We start from the raw sequence: 17,429 nt of genomic DNA on the forward strand, positions 1-17,429 counted from the left end.
ATGAGGCAATGCGCGCCTGTGTTGTTCGGGCAGTTTCAATGGGGAGTTGCAGCGAGCCCGTCGCGTTCAAGAAAGTCACGGTTCGCAACATCGAGACGACAGCCGGGAGACGGACACGTGATGTGGTTCATGGGTTGCTGTTCATTGCGTATTTGTTTTTCATTGCTCGAGTGATGCGGTTTAACATTGTTGAAATAAATGCCGACAGTTCGTGTGCGAGAATAGAATTGGTTGAGATCAAGCGATGGGATTTGCATTATGATCAATGTGATGTGGAGGCTTTGGGAGCGATGGTGGCAAATAAAGAGGTTTTGTTGGCCTCCCATTGCCCCGGGCCGCGGGTGGTTACTGCGTCATGTGCAGGGATTTCATCGGGGAAACGCGCTGTACGGAAAAAGGAGTTTGCAATGGCACAAATGATGTTCTTTTTGATTTATGACGAGCCTGAGTTTAAGGGGTGGTTTGTATGGAATGGCTACCGTCTAACTGCCGTGTGGGTCTCGGAGATCGACTCGGAGCCGGGGCTGGTGCGCTGTTCAGCGTTACCCCCACCTCTGGTTTCGGCAAGGTCAGACGTGCCTGGCACCTAGGGCGCGGCTCTCTGTTCTCTCTCGAGGCCGTTTGGACATGCGTTGGAATCTCAACTGATTGTGGTGCGTGGGTTGTTATGGGGCATTTGTTGCATCCAGCCAACGGCGCTGTTCAGCGCCCCCACCCAAGGTCAGTCGGGTCTGGCGTTGGCGCCACGGCTTCCAGACAGCGGGCTTCCGGCCTCGGAATGTTTATCTGCTTCAGGTCTGGCTGGGGGAGATGTGCCGCCTTGTCGGCCGGAGGCGTTTGATGGTGCCGGGGGAGGTTTGCTCGGGAGGTCGCCACGACCTCGCCGGAGGGCATGTAAGCATGAGCCGCCTGGGGGCGCTTTTGCTGCGTAGTGCTGCTGTGCTTCTCCCCTTGCTGCTTCATATCGGTAACGCGGTCAGGGTTTTGTAGGTTCATTGTGCAATCAGTCTTCGGAACCTGGCCGTTGCAGCTCCACTCGCTCGCATCGACACGTTATATGCTGTGATGTGCTTTTATACTATGCTTTTTCTTTTTTGTACCTTGTCTACTTTTATATCGTGGTATTTTGTGCTGCTTATGCTTATAATGATGATGATCATTTAATAATCATGGTTTTAGGAGGGAGGAGTGTGGTGTAGCCTGCGGGCCTGCGGGGCAGGGCATGATGGTGGGGGAGTGGTCGGCGTGATCATGTGTGTGTGTGGGGGATATAAGGAGTGCGCGCCGCCTGAGGCGTGGTAGTGGGTTCCGTAGTCGCCGCGGCTCGTGAGTGCATTGAGTACGTAATAAAGGAGAGCTGCGGGCAAAGTACGCCCGCACTCCCGCTGGTGCAACAAAGCCAGGCTCGACTGTTCCTCCGCTCGTGTCTGCCTTCTAAGCACCCCTACCACGACACCACACAGGTGAGATACTTTTTTTCGTTTTGGGAGATTTCAATGCATCGACTGGAACTGATAGGGATGGCTATGAGACATGTGTTGGTCCCCGTAGGTCTGAAACTGCGAACCAGAGTAGCACTAAGTTCCTTGACTTTGTAAGAAGTCATGGTCAGTGAAGTCAGTGAATGGTTTCAGCACCCACACGCTCATCGATGGACATGATATTCCAACGATGGTGGTGTGGCAAAGGAGATTGACCATGTACTCGGTGAAGGTCGCTGGAGGATGATCCAGAACTGCAGGATCTACCAGAGTGCTCAGCTCCTCAATACCAACCACAGGCTTGTTGCAGCAAATCTGAATATGCAGATTAAATCCAGGAGAATGGTATCATCATAGCCTACGCGAGATGATGGGAAGATCAAGAGGAGTGGGTAGCTGAGGAGTTTGAAAACAGGCTGAGTGGGGATTTGGAAGGTCTCGGTGTTTTGTCGAATCCTTACGAGTTGAGTGCCTTCCAGACCACCATCCTTGATGTTGCTGGTGGATGTCTTGGAACTCAACGTAGGGTGAAGAATAATTTTGTCTCTCAAGGTACACTGGATACCATTGACCAGTCGTAGGGCCAGGCTTAATGGCAGGGCTGAGCTGTTCAAGGAGTTGAGGCGTAAAACTGAACGTGCGCTGAGGGTGGATAAAGCGGCCTATGTGCGAGGAATCTGTGAGGGGGTAGAGCATTACCTGTGGTCCAGTGACTCTCATCCTGCTTACAGAATAATTTGGCATTGCGTTCCTCCAAGGTTGTCCCTCGGTGGACTGTGGTTAGAGTGGATCGTGGTGAGCTCTTGACAAAGGAGTCTGAAGTGAAGGCTTGCTGGGCCAGTTACTTTGAGCGGCTGTACCAGGCTGATCCACCAGCTGAGTTGGATGTCAAGGGTGTTACTATCTCTATTGCTGACCCTCCAATCAACTGTGATCCACCTTCGTTTGTTGAAGCACAGGCTGCGGTGAACCAGTTGAAATGGGGTAAAGCTCGGGGGATCTGTGGTATCCACGCTGAACATCTCACGGCTGGTGGAAATACGGTACTCATGTCGTTGCATGCAGTTCTGTGCTCTGCCTGGAACACAAGCATCATCCCAACTGACTGGAGGAGGGGCCTTGTTGTCCCTCTCTGGAAAGGGAAGGGTGATTGCCAGGACTGCACCAGCTACTGAGGTGTGACACTGCTCTCAGTGCTGGGCAAGGTCTTTCCTCAGATCATTCTTGATAGGGTTCGCCATCTGTTTGAGCACCAGCACCCAGAGCAGTCAGGCTCTGACTGTGCTGAACTGAAAATGTGCTGAACAGTTTACATTTTCTATCCCACTGATCGGCTGAATCTGAATCCGGACCACCTTCAGCCCAGACTGAACAGTTTACATTTTCTATCCCACTGATAGGCTGAATCTGAATCCGGACCACCTTCAGCCCAGGCTGAACAGTTTACATTTTCTATCCCAGTGATAGGCTGAATCTGAATCCGGACCACCTTCAGCCCAGGCTGAACAGTTTACATTTTCTATCCCACTGATAGGCTGAATCTGAATCCGGACCACCTTCAGCCCAGGCTGAACAGTTTACATTTTCTATCCCACTGATAGGCTGAATCTGAATCCGGACCACCTTCAGCCCAGGCTGAACAGTTTACATTTTCTATCCCACTGATAGGCTGAATCTGAATCCGGACCACCTTCAGCCCAGGCTGAACAGTTTACATTTTCTATCCCACTGATAGGCTGAATCTGAATCCGGACCACCTTCAGCCCAGGCTGAACAGTTTACATTTTCTATCCCACTGATAGGCTGAATCTGAATCCGGACCACCTTCAGCCCAGGCTGAACAGTTTACATTTTCTATCCCACTGATAGGCTGAATCTGAATCCGGACCACCTTCAGCCCAGGCTGAACAGTTTACATTTTCTATCCCACTGATAGACTGAATCTGAATCCAGACCTGAACCAAAATAGAATCGGCTTGTTCTCGTCACCTAACCAACTCCTCCACCGAGTTTTGTCATCATCCGTTTGCAACTTTTTGTAAGAAAATAATAATTAAGTAAGAAATATAAGTAAAAAATAATAAGTAAGAAAATAGTAGTCCCAATGAATGCTGAGGTGGGTGCATGGTGGGTCCTCCAATTCTGACATGGTTGGACTAGAGTCTGGGGGCCAGGAGGACACACCATGCACCCCCCTCAGCATTCATTGGGTCTACTATTATGTTATTATATAGCTGGTGAAATTTTAAAACATGTACCCAAAGAATAAAGTGTCACGATAAACGTTATTTTTTGAGGAAAACAATACCGGCTGTAATGCAGTAGAAATTGCATTAGATAGGGGGGTGGGTAATTGGAAAATGAAAACGCATCACTTTTTCCCCTCCAGGGTGTCTTCTTTGTCAATATTTTAAATGAACAAATTGATTTACTTATAATTTCAGCCTTCAGAAGAGGTTTATCAGCTTAAGATACATGTTTTTTAAATTGATATGGCCCACATCTCAAGTGGAATATCTCAAAAACATTGAAGGTGTTGTTCCAGAAGAATTAGAAATGTTCTTTAAGATTGTTCTGTCTAGCAGTAAGGACTGTGAAAACATCAGAGTCAATGGACTTGTGTTGTCCATCAGTCAGGACATTTGTAGAGGGGCTACAAATGGGAAGTGGATGATGCCCAAACATATACTGCTGTGTATGACACTTCGCCATATGTTTTGTAGTGACGAGCCACTAACACTAATAAACAAGTTTGGACATTGTGAAGGGTAGAGTTTTAGCCTTGAAATTGAGACAGCAATAGCAAAAGCTGTGCAAGGGAGTGCTTCTCTTCTACCTGCAAGTATCATCCGCAATCCTACTAGCCAGTCTGTTTTTCACTCTGAGTTTGATAATTTTGATACGATTGTCAATGAGTTGTATGAGGCAGGTTCAGTCCACACAGCACATGGGATAATGCTGCAGGATATTGTGGGTGAAGTGGTGGCAGACACCGAAAGTGCAACCATTCCAAGAACCAATGAGAGTTCGTTAAAGGAGCTACCAGATACTAACCTTCCTGACTGTTACATGACAATTAGAAGTGGCCCAAACATGGCAATGGGAAAGGATAGACATGCGGATGGCCTAATGGCCTTTAATGTTTCAAATTGGAAAAACGTCCTGTGGGTTTTTCTGTGTGATGTTGAGAGAGGAGTTCTTGGATGGGGTGGCTTTGTATGCAGAGGATTATGCAAGGGTCAGGAGTCCAGACCGACATATTCTGGATCTTGCTGTATCATGCCAGGAAAATAGACATTACTATCCTCTTCGATACAGGTCATGGCAACAAGAAGCGCCTTATCAACATTACAAATCTCTCTAAACACAACACAGAGCAAATGTGTGAGGCTATGCTGGCGCTACATGCATTCACCGGTTGTGATTCAGTCAGCTCTTTCAGGGGTATTGGACAGATTAAACCTCTCAAGTAACTGAAATCTCCTGCACACTGTGATGCCCTGAAGCATTTTGGAGATGACTGCAATGTTGATGATTATCTTCTGATCGGGTGTGAAAAGTTCACCTGTGCACTGTATGGGAAATCCAAATCGGAGAGAAAGATGAAGTGTGGCACTTGATGCTCAAGTCAAAGTGTGATGGGGATATTTCAGTTGACAGTTTAACATCCAGTACCATTGACCTGGCTAGATTGCCTCCGAGTAGGGCATGCTTGAGAGAACATGTTGCTCGAGCAAATTATCAGACATGAATATGAAAAATGGCAAATGTTGCCATATATGAGATCCCCAAACCCTGGGAAGGACATGGAAAGAGGATGGAGAACCACTCTGGTGTGCAGATGAAATGATCTTACCACAAAAACTAATTGATGTGCTGGAGAGAGATGCAACAGAACTGGAGGAATCTGATGATGAAACAGGAGAACAGAAATATGCTGCAGATAGCTCCTCTGATGAAGACTAAAACAGTAAAAGTGAAATTTGTGATCATGAAGTACTAGGACATTATATTTTTCTGTGGGCATGCAGGGAAAGGACATTATTAGCAGATTGGATTGTGTAAATAAGTCTTATCTTAGGCATTAGAGATTCCCCATATTTGTTCCTAGTGAGACTAAAATAAGAAACAGGTGCTTATAAATCTCTTTTAAAGGCTGAAATTATGAGTAAATCAAATTTTTCATTGAAAATATTGACAAAGAAGACACCCTGGAGAGGAAAAAGTGACGCGTTTTCATTTTCCAATTACCCACCCCCCTATCTAATGCAATTTCTGCTACTTTAAAGCCGGTATTGTTTTTCCCCCAAAAAACGTTGATTGTGACACTTTATTCTTTGGGTACATGTTTTAAAATTTCACCAGCTCCATAATAAGTAAGAAAATAGTAGTCCCAATGAATGCTGAGGGAGGTGCATGGTGGGTCCTCCTGGCCCCTGGACTACCCCTGGCGGAGGTATGTACTCCATGAGTGATTTCTAGTTTTATATTTTTAATTAATTTTCTTAAATTTTTTGAATTGGTTTTTCATTTGGAAGTTGTGGGTTACGATGTGTAAATAAAGGTGGAAAAAGTCTCATTTAAAGCAATTTAATTCCAGGCTATGAGGCAACAAAAGGTGAAAATTTTGAAAGGGGATGTACACTTTCTATTAGCACTGTAACCTTCCCTCGAGTGGCTTTATGTCTTGTTTGGGGCAATTTCCATTTAAAAACAAAGCAAAAAAATAAATAAAACACAAGCAAATCCCCTAGAATTGGGAGATTTTAGTAAGATTTTTACCATCCCCTTTTTTTTAGCAGCATCTCGCGTAGCGAACGCTGCTCTAAGAACGCTCAGCGTTGTTGTTCTTCTTCTTCATCTTGTGAACACAAAACCTTTATATTAGGACTCGGCTCTAATACCACGATCTGGATCTCCTTAAATACTAAGCACCTGTAAACATCACCGCATTGAGGGTGCCTTTTGAGAGCGTCTATCATGAACATTTAAATATATTCGGATATTTGCTTTAAAGTTTCGAAAAGTGCACGTTACTATTTAAAGATTATTCCATTTAATGTATTGTAAATACATTATTTATTTCATAAATACACTATATTTCGTAAATACACTATGACGGGTTTCACTATTGGCTGAATCAAGGCACGTGGCGAAATATGGGAAGTTGTTTTTTTTTTGTTTTTTTTTAGCTGACTAAACCTTTAGGACGCTGCTCTTGGACACATTTGTCCTTGTTAAACAATACTCTGACCCTCCCCTTCAAGTACAACCACCAGATTTAAACTCATCTCTTTACACTTTCAGTAAAACTCATACATTAATTTACAATTTAATTTACACAATCCAGCAGTTCAGGAATACAAAGTTGTCAAATACACAAACAGACACTTGTGTAATTATAGTATGGCATACAGCACATTCTTCAGGTTTGTACACATTTCAAAGGATCTGGCCACAAATTGGCTCAAGGAAGCAACAGTCACAATCATCTATTCTAAGATGGATTTTGATGAAATGACAACAAAATTGTAATTTAATAGAAGAAAAAAAAAAAAATAATGAAAAAGCATTTTGCAAAGTATCATTTCAAAACGATGCGATTTCTCAAGAACACAGCCTGCAACCTCACTTAACATGGAACGTGTAAATTTTACATTGAAATAAATAAATATTTTGGTGGGTGAGATGGCAAATGATGTATAATAAATAAATATACAATTCAAGGTGGTATGTGTATATAAATAGGTGAAATGTATATATTAAAAAAAAAATTATTTGAAGCTGTGTGTTGGTAATGGTAGGGTGTATATAAATCTTAACAATCCATAATGGTAGGATGGTAGGGTGTTTATAAGTAAATAATTCAAAATTGTGCTGGTAATGGAGAGGGTAAGGTGCATGTAAAGTTCTCCTATAAAGTTATTTTTTATTTTAAACTGCCAAGATTCAGAAATAAAATTGTGGCTCCAAAGGCAAAATCATTTCACATGCCTCACACCCAAATATCATTGCCAGCATGTACTGAATATGAAAGAAATGAGTCAAGTACAGGCACCGAACGGATGCATCATGAACAGACTGACAGGACCTAAAATAAAAGCCCCCAGCTTGCCTGACGAACCATTGGAGCCTAGAATTTAATCTCAGAACATGTCTTGGCTTAATGACAGCCTCCAGCAATTAACTTCAAAGATAACCATCTCACTTACCCGACTTTTCGGCGTGCAAACATCACAGCAGCGACCGACGTATGGCCTCTTTTTCCCGAGGAAGGTCTCAATGTGATAAGGGGATGTTTTGAAAGAGACAAAACCAGGGCTCATCTGCGAACAAAACAGCAACAGCATACAGAAAGAAGATTTGCTTTGCAAATTATCTGCAACAGCAGTCTTGGAGGTAAAAACACTCAATCATCGAGTCGAAGAAATGACAGGGAATCCGTACCAAAGAGTACAAATGATAATTGAACCAATTAATGCATATTCTCCCAAGCTCAAGTCTCTTATACCCAAGGCTGTTATATCATGGCATTACATCATCAGTCCTTCATTATATGTTGTTTAAGGGAGCGGATATAGATACCTTTTTCGCTACTGGATGGAATGGGTTTAACTATTACGAAAAGGAGGCAAATCTGTCAGTCATGCGAAGAAGAAGCAGCAGGACTTCGATCTTTAATGTAGAAGTTCCTGCTGTCGTAGAATAAAATTTTAAAAAAAGGACCGAACTCTCCACCTATGGCATCAAAGGCAAACTCCACTCTTGGCTTAATGACCTTCTCTACTCATAGCCAATGTGTGGTTCTCAATGGATTCCTCTCATCTTCTCTCCCTGCTAAGGCTGGAGTGCCTCAAGGTATGGTTCTGGATCCAATCCTATTCCTGATCTTCGTAAATGATCTCTCTGAAAAATTCCCTTGGTCCTTTTGGTGACAACTGCACCCTCTGCTGGAACATCCCTAATCCTTTAGACAGGCATTCTGCAGTCTCTTCCCTCTCTTCAGACCTTGACAAAATCACAAGATGGTCAAACACTTGGAATGTCTTTCAATCCTGACAATTCTCACACTCACAATCTCTCTCCCAAAGGACCGTTTGGAAAACCCCTCCTTTTAAATTTCTTAACAATCCTCTTGAAGAATTTCAGTCATTCAAACTCCTGGGTCTCACAATCACCAATGATCCTTCTTGAGCAAACCACATTTCAAAGTTGGCCTCCAAAGCCAGTTGCCAACTGGGCATCCTCAGTCATATAAAATCCTTCCTTGGCACACCTGAACTCCTATTACCTGCAAGACCTTCATCTACAGCTTGATGGAATCCCCTTGCCTCTGGGTTGGCGCTCCTGCCTCACACCTTACTTAGCTTGATGCCGTGGAAACCAAACCAAGGCCTTCAAGATTATTGCAACCTCCCGTGCTGAAGCCGAGTCGATGGGCCCATCACTTCACCATCGCAAACAGGTCGGTGGTCTCTGTCTTTTACCGCCTCCTTTCTGGTCATGCACCCTTTGCACTTTCTATGCTTTGTCAACCCACCCCCTTCACCATCAACCCCCCTTATAGTGAAACTACCTAAATCCAGGATTACTGCTTACCTCCACTCATTCATTCATTTTTGACACCTGTGGAACAAACTTCCACATTCTCTTCAATCTCATTCTTCTCTCCATGTCTTCAATACAGTTGTTCACCACCATCAAAGATCATCCCCACCCAAAATCATGATCTTTGCAACCTCAGTTTTCCCCACCCCAACCAAAAGCCTACGTTCTTCCAAATTTCCAGTTTTTCCTTTCTGAGAGTTGACTTCTTTATTCATCCTGTTCACCACATGCATCCTCTTCATCCTCTCGTTCCTCCCCACACCCATTATTGATCAAAGTATCCCACCATTTTGTCCTTCAACCCTGCTGTTAGTGTTTTCCTCCTCTTTTGAATGATCCTTTTCTGCTGTTGCATCTTGACCGTTCAGTGTTATAGCTCTTCCACGAGCCTCAACTCTGTGTGTATATATAAGACCACAAAGGGAAAACCAGAGATGTCAGGATAAGTCAATTTTGAAGAAACTGAAAAACAAAGTTTCAAGACTTTGGTGGACTGTTTAATAACTGTCATATAGATTTCTTTCCAGTAAAAGGAAGAGTGATCATTGGCCGATCAAATTAAGCATGCAGCATTTGCCAAGCTTCTGTGTTATTTAATTTAAGAGCAAAGAACGAATCAATGTTGGAAACTGACATCACTGGTTATTCCCTTGTTTAATAATTGCCATGCAATTTTAACCCAGGATGTGTCGCAAATTAATGCTTGTTGGTTATTAGCATACATTACATGACTTTGGTGATCACAGATTATTTTTTTCAACATTAAAACAGTCATTGTTTTTTTGTTTGATTGATGTTCAACGCCATACTCTAGGGCAGGGGTCGGGAACGTGTGGCTCGCGAGCCAGGTATGGCTCTTTTGATGATTGCATCTGGCTCGCAGATAAAATTGGAGTTTGAAACTTGGAAAGCCCAATATTTCTCGCAGAAGCTTTACCTATAGTTTGAATGGTGTCGTGCTTCATTCACGTGCAGGGCTGAACTTGGCAGAAGGAGAGAAGAAAAAACACCTCCGAATTGTCTGAAGCGGTTTTTGTTTCGCCCAGTCATGCGGCCGACGCGAGTAGTGATTTCGGTTCCTCCAATGACGTGCCGCCGCCGAGACGCGTCACGGAATTCATCTCGACCAATCACGCGCCACCGCTGAGGCGACTCGTGATTTCGGTTCCTCCAATGACGTGCCGCCGCCGAGACGCGTCACGGAATTCATCTCGACCAATCACGCGCCACCGCTGAGGCGACAGCATCCCAGAGTCGGCTGGCCGCGCCGCACCTCTCGAGTATGTCAGCCCGTGCGCAGGCCAGCCAGACTCACTTGGGTCAACATCTCCCTCTCTCTCATTTGCTCAAAGCTAACCCTTCGACGAAGAAGATGGCGAAAAGAAAAAAAGATGAGGAGTATCGTACATTTCAGGACGAATGGGCCGAAGAATTCGCCTTTGTGGAGAGAGCAGGTTCTGTGGTGTGTCTAATTTGCAATGACAAAATTGCATCGATGAAACGGTCGAATATAAAGCGGCACTTCGACACGCGCCATGCTACCTTTGCATCAAAATACCCTGTGGGAGACAGCAGAAAGAAAGCGTGCCAAGAGCTACTGAGCATGGTGCAAGCCAGCCAGCAGCAACTCCGCGTATGGACCCGGCAAGGTGACTATAATTCCGCCAGCTTTGCTGGATCTTTAGCAATAGTGAGGAACGGAAAACCATTCACAGATGGCGAGTATGCAAAAACGTTCATTCTGGATGTCGCCAATGAACTTTTTGATGATCTTCCGAACAAAGACAAGATAATCAAACGGATACTAGACATGCCTCTGTCGGCAAGAACTGTTCATGATCGTACCATCATGATGGCAAACCAAGTGGAGGAAACGCAAGTGAAGGACATAAATACAGCGCCGTTCTTTTCCCTGGCTTTGGATGAGTCAACAGACGTAAGCCATTTGTCGCAGTTCAGTGTGATTGCAAGATATGCTGCTGGTGATACACTGCGTGAAGAAAGTCTTGCTGTTCTGCCAATAAAAGGGTCCACAAGAGGTGAGTATTTATTCAAGTCTTTCATGGAGTTCGCTCAAGAAAAAAATCTACGAATGGATAAACTTATCTCGGTGTGTACTGATGGTGCTCCGTGTATGGTGGGGAAAAAATAAAGGATTTGTGGCGCTTCTCCGTGAACATGAAAATACACCCATCCTAAGTTTCCATTGCATTCTACACCAGGAGGCACTTTGTGCTCAGATGTGTGATGGGCAGCTTGGCGAAGTGATGTCGCTGGTCATTCGTGTGATCAACTTTATTGTTGCCCGAGCCTTAAATGCTCGCCAGTTTAAAACACTGCTGGATGAAGTTGGAAATAACTATCACGGTCTGCTTTTGCACAGCAATGTGTGTTGGTTGTCAAGAGGGAAGGTGCTTAGCCGTTTCGCGGCTTGCCTGAACGAAATCCGGACTTTCCTTGAAATGAAAGGGATTGAGCATCCTGAGCTAGCCGAAACTGAGTGGCTCCTCAAGTTTTACTATCTCGTGGATATGACTGAACATCTGAACGAGCTCAACGTGAAAATGCAAGGCATTGGAAATACAGTGTTATCCCTTCAACAAGCCGTGTTTGCTTTTGAAAACAAGCTGGAGCTCTTTATCATGGATCTTGAAACAGGTCGTTTACTACATTTTGAAAAACTGAGACAATTTAAAGATGCATGCACAGCAAGTGAGCCCACTCAAAGCTTTGATCTCCACCAGTTAGCTGGCTTCACATCCAGTCTCCTACAGTCATTCAAAGCACGCTTTGGAGAATTTCGTGAGCACACTCGTCTTTTTAAGTTCATCACCCATCCAAACGAGTGTTCACTGAACACAGCCGACCTGAGTTACATTCCTGGTGTCTCCGTCAGAGATTTTGAAGCAGAAGTGGCTGACCTGAAGGCCTCAGACATGTGGGTGAATAAGTTCAAGTCACTGAATGAAGATTTGGAAAGAATCGCACGACAGAAAGCAGAGTTGGCGAGCAAGCACATGTGGACAGAAATGAGAAAACTTCAACCCGAAGACGAGCTGATATTATCAAAACTTGGAACGCGCTTCCTGTCACATACCTCACACTGCAGCGTGTGAGTATTGCTGTATTGACCTTGTTTGGATCTACGTATGTCTGTGAGCAGTCATTCTCACATCTTAAAAACATCAAGTCCAACCTACGATCACGTCTAACGGATGAAAGCCTCAACGCTTGCATGAAGCTTAACCTCACCAAGTACCAACCAGACTACAAAGCCATCAGCAAATCCATGCAGCACCAGAAGTCCCATTAATGGTGAGTATTATAACAACATTATTTAAAAGAATAAATTCAGAGGCTTATTATACTCACATTTAGTTGAATTCAGTCTTAAAATATATTATATGGCTCTCACTGAAATAGATTTCCAAATATTTTGCTTTAATGGCTCTCTGAGTCAAAAACGTTCCCGACCCCTGCTCTAGGGTATTTCGCTTATATGACGACGGATTCTCCATTTCTTACTCCGTACTATTTAATATGATGGAAAACCGGGAGGAAACCAAGGATAAACCACCCCCGCGATAGCCGAAGGCACCTCATGTGACTCTCTCATATACCTAAGCAGGTTGATTGGGCAGTGGGTACATCGAATGAGGATGGGTACTCAGACACGCTAACCATTAAGCCACGGTGTGGTTCCCATAAAAGTCACAATAAAGGTTTGACCAGGCTTGAACCACGATATGCACCAACTACGGAGCCCATGATATAACCAAAGAGGCCATTGTAGTGCTCAGAGTTTATGCTGTGAAAGTTTTACAACCTTTCATTTTTTAGTTTCTCAACTCTGAATATTATGGTGGAACATTTAACATGAATGAAAGGGAGATAACCAGGAGTAAAGTACTGTCAACTCTGGGTTTCTACTTGTTCAGCTTTGACAACACTTGTTTTTTCATTGCACGGCTAAACTTTATACCATATAAATTATGTGACACCCCTGGTTATTTGTTAAAGTAATATTGTGAGAGGAAACCTTTTGTTGCCAACTATTGGCAGGTGCAATAACCCTGAAATTTATAAAAAGTGACATCTCTGGTTTTCCCCTTGTGGTCTTCATATATATATATACATATATATATATATATATATATATATACATACATATATATACATATATATATCTTGGCTTAATGACTTAATTAATACATATATATATATACATATATACATATATATATATATATATATATATATATATATATATATATATATATATATATATATATATATATATATATATATATATATATATATATACATATATACATATATATATATATATATACATATATACATATATATATATATATATATATCACATACATTTTTTTAAAGAAGAAGAAGGCGCTTCAAACCAAAAGTAAAAAAAAAAAAAAACTCGATCGACTCCGCTAATTTGAGAAAAAAAAAGCAAGAACAGACCCGGTCTCAAGCAACGTTTCGCCAGCTTCACCAGGAACAATATATAATATATACATACATATATATACATATATATATATATATATATATATATATATATATATATATATATATATATATATATATATATATATATATATACACACATACACACACATACATGTCAGGAATCCTACCTTTTTCTATTAGCTTTGCTTTTCCAAGTAATTATATGTTTTTGCAGGCTTGGTGTTAATCAAACTATACTCTTGGCTGGCTGCTTGGCATGAAGAACAATTGGAAAAGTGTATGTAGAAATATGATTATGATTAACCTTGAGTAATCCAAAGGAGCATTGTGGGAGCGGGGCAAGAGAGTGAACAGTTATTTCCTCTTTATCTCTACTTATGTTTCACAATTCTTGTAATGAAATGAGCCAACTGCTTGCAGCTGGTTAGGTTGAAAGGACAAAATGTGAGATAAACATTTGTCCAAAAATAAAACCGAGTACATAAGGGAGTGGATACAACCGTCTCAGACAGTGTGGCGGCACCCTCCGAGCATATGTTCATGGTGTTTTCCATGCTCCGTGCGCATGTACCTTGGTAAATAATAAACAACTTTCTCTCAAGTACACATCATCTGTCTTCATACCTTGGTGAAGGGTGATTGACGTTACGACATACATACACACACATATATATATATATATATATATATATATATATACATACACACACACACACACACACACACACACACACACACACACACACACACACACACACACACACACACACACACACACACACACACACACACACACACACACACACACACACACACACGGATTTTTTTGCTTTAAAATCAACTTATCAATTTACTGTACTTGGAACAAAGATTTGCGACCATTTAAAAAGGATGCCCGTTTGAAAATCCCGTTTTTCTGGGATTGAAGAAGCAGCATGAACAGCAGCCGTTCCAACGATACCATTTATTATTACACAACAGTAGGAAGCCTTTAGTTTAGAGGGACATGGAAGGAGCACACAAAACTCTATACGGTAATACTTCTCAAAGGAATATAAAAATGTCAAGGTACATGACAGAAGGAGTACACAAACAACAACCACAGCCACAACATCAGTAACAATAAGTGTTACAAAAATCCCTTTTTCACACGTTTCACTTAATGTTCGTATGTAAATGTGTGCTTGTATGTCTGACTGAACCTTATAGAATCTAAAAACGCTTGGATTATGTCAATCAAATTTTGCAAACAAGAGACATGACAGAAGTAAATAGACACCTTAAGGTTATTCATTTCATCTGTGTAATGCAGTTTTACTCAGTGATTTGTACTAATATTCGACTATTTCTTTGGAGAAACGAGTTCCTAGGTATTATTTGACAATTAACTATGCCTCAAACCCAGGGAGCACACGACCTTTCCTATTTTCAAAGAGGACGATTTTTTGGCCATTCCGAAGGTGGAGTCAACCAGCGTCAGATAGCTCAGAACCTTGGCATTCCACTTTCTACGGTCAAGCGGGTGATTGTGCAATTCACCAGCGAAGGCAAGGAATCCACAGCTTCCCATTCTGGTCGACCTGGGCCCTCAGAAATGTGTCCTTGAGCTGTCATGCGGTCCATTGAGAAAACTCCCAGTTGCAAGGCAGCAGATGTTTCAGAGGAGGTCGAAGTTAGCTCAAAAACTGCGATGCGGTACCTTCATCAACTGGGTGACTATGGGAGAGCAGATAGGAGAAAACCTATTCTTAGATCAGCGAACATTCAAAGGAAAAGTAAGTGGGCCGACGAGATGGCCACCAGACCCTTGGAATTTGGGCAAACTGTCATTTTTTCAGGTGAGTCCCAATTTGCTCAACTTTATGACAGTGGACGCATGTGGGTCTGAAGACTTCCCAGTCGAGTTCTCTTTTAACCAGTTGCAGCCAACTGTCAAACACTGTGGTTTTTCAGTGATGGTGTGGGGAGCAATCTGGAGTGCTGGTCGGTCAGAGTTTGTGGAGTGTGTTGGCAACATCAACTCTACGATATACATTTCTATCCTTGAGGATGTACTTCGCCCCGTCTTCTCCGCTGGTGAGATGGTCAAAAACAACAATCTGTTCATGGAAGATGGAGCTCCATGCCACACTCCAAAAAAGACCAAAGAATGGCAGGACAGAAATGGGATCAAGCGACTTCCATGGCCAAGTCAGTCTCCTGACTTGAAACCCATTGAACACCTCTGGGCCATATTGGATCGAGCAGTGTGGAAAAAATCCAGGAATCCAACATCATGGGTAGAATTCCTAAACCTTTTGCGTGAAGCCTGGGCAGAAATCCTACAAGCAAAAATTTCAGAACTCGTTAGTTCTATGGTTGAAAGAATTAAAAGCATTGAAATCCGCACATGGCAAGTCTACCAAATACTAGTGTCTGAATTAAAATGGATCAAATATACCTCATGATCAAAAATGTTCAATAAATAAATTATTTATAAATAATGGTGTCTATTTCTGTTACATCTCTGTATGCTCGGGGTACCCAGGGTCAGGTCATGGGCACAAAATATCCCCCCCCCCCCAACTCCATATGAGAGTGGGAAGACGACTTGCAATTTTCACCTGTACATGTGAAAGTGTTGAAGTCGTTGAACCACTGATCCCTATCTGAGGGAGGGGGTATTGACTCCATATTTCGTGCCAGGGAGTGGGTATAACTAGTGGAGGAAAAAGAAGATAATGTGTGGATACAGGAGGAAGAAATGAGGTTACGGGAGTGTGGGAGTGGAGAGAGAAGCAAAAGCAGTTTGGAAGATGAGGGTAGGGGGAGAGGAGTCTCAAAAACTCCACAGTATTTGAAGATACAATAAATAGATGAACCATCATGGCCAATAATTTATGACGATGTACATTCCCAGGCACTTCTAATCGGGCAGCAAGACTAAAATACTCTGTGATATGCTGTTTGACGCGTCGATAAAACTATTTTAGATATAATACGTGTCATTTGATCTTATTTTGCTGAATTCAAATTAACCTGACAACCCATGCAGGAAGACTTAACCAAAGAGTAACTTGACTATGCAAAACCTTTCATCCAACTTGTATTTAAGTTTGCAAAACAAATAACAGAGCAACTTGAAAAGGAGAAAAATTACTTGATGCATGAATAATCCATCCATGGGCATGACTGTCTGTCTGTCTGTCTGTCTCCACCAGTATCAGATTTTCCAAGGTAGTTTCTGTGGCTGAGAACCAACACTGTACAGGTAACCACTTTGTCACAGGTTGCTATAGGCTTGGGAAGAAATTTGGCCAGTATACCAGCACACAATGGCCTACTCTTCAGAAAGGCATCGTAGGTGGTTAATGCCCAGTAGTCAACAATAGCAGAACAGACAACCGGCTGAATGTCCCTCAGAAGAATGGCCTACTCATAAATGTAATGCGCTGCCTGCTGAAAACCAGGGTTGCAATTTGTGGTCAGGTCAGGAATCAAACCCATACAGGAAAGGTCAAAGGCAAGTTCACCACCTCTCAGCTTTCCTGACAACTTCCATTTAAAATCAATGTGAGAAATATTACTGATCACATAGTGTACATAGTCCAACGGGATGGTGCAGAGGTAGTGAACTTGCCTCAGAGTTTGCTTCTCAACCCGATTATAAACCATCATAGTGGTGCTCCACAAGAAGGGCGATGCACCACAAGGTGCATCATTCCTTGGATGGACATTAATCTGGATGTCCCGTCTACTAGCATTAGTTGGTGCACATTAAAAATATTGGTGGATAAATCTGACCAGCCAGTTCATGAAAGACTTGGACCAAAAACGTTCCACGGCTGACCCAACAAAACATGG

General features: G+C 42.7%; 1 protein-coding gene across 1 annotated transcript in view; it reads right to left on the reverse strand.

Annotated features, from left to right (window-relative positions):
- The window catches only part of GPAM (glycerol-3-phosphate acyltransferase, mitochondrial), a 304,531-nt gene that overhangs the window by 266,925 nt on the left and 20,177 nt on the right, over window positions 1–17,429 (reverse strand). The window contains exon 3 of the mRNA XM_085848071.1: window positions 7,694–7,807. Within this exon, the coding sequence (XP_085704197.1) occupies window positions 7,694–7,807 (114 nt within the window). The remainder of the gene's footprint in view (window positions 1–7,693; window positions 7,808–17,429) is intronic.

This window comes from Eptatretus burgeri, chromosome 12 (genome assembly GCF_056783735.1).
Source record: "Eptatretus burgeri isolate ZD-2024b chromosome 12, Ebu_testis_v1, whole genome shotgun sequence".
Taxonomy (NCBI): Eukaryota; Metazoa; Chordata; class Myxini; order Myxiniformes; family Myxinidae; genus Eptatretus; species Eptatretus burgeri.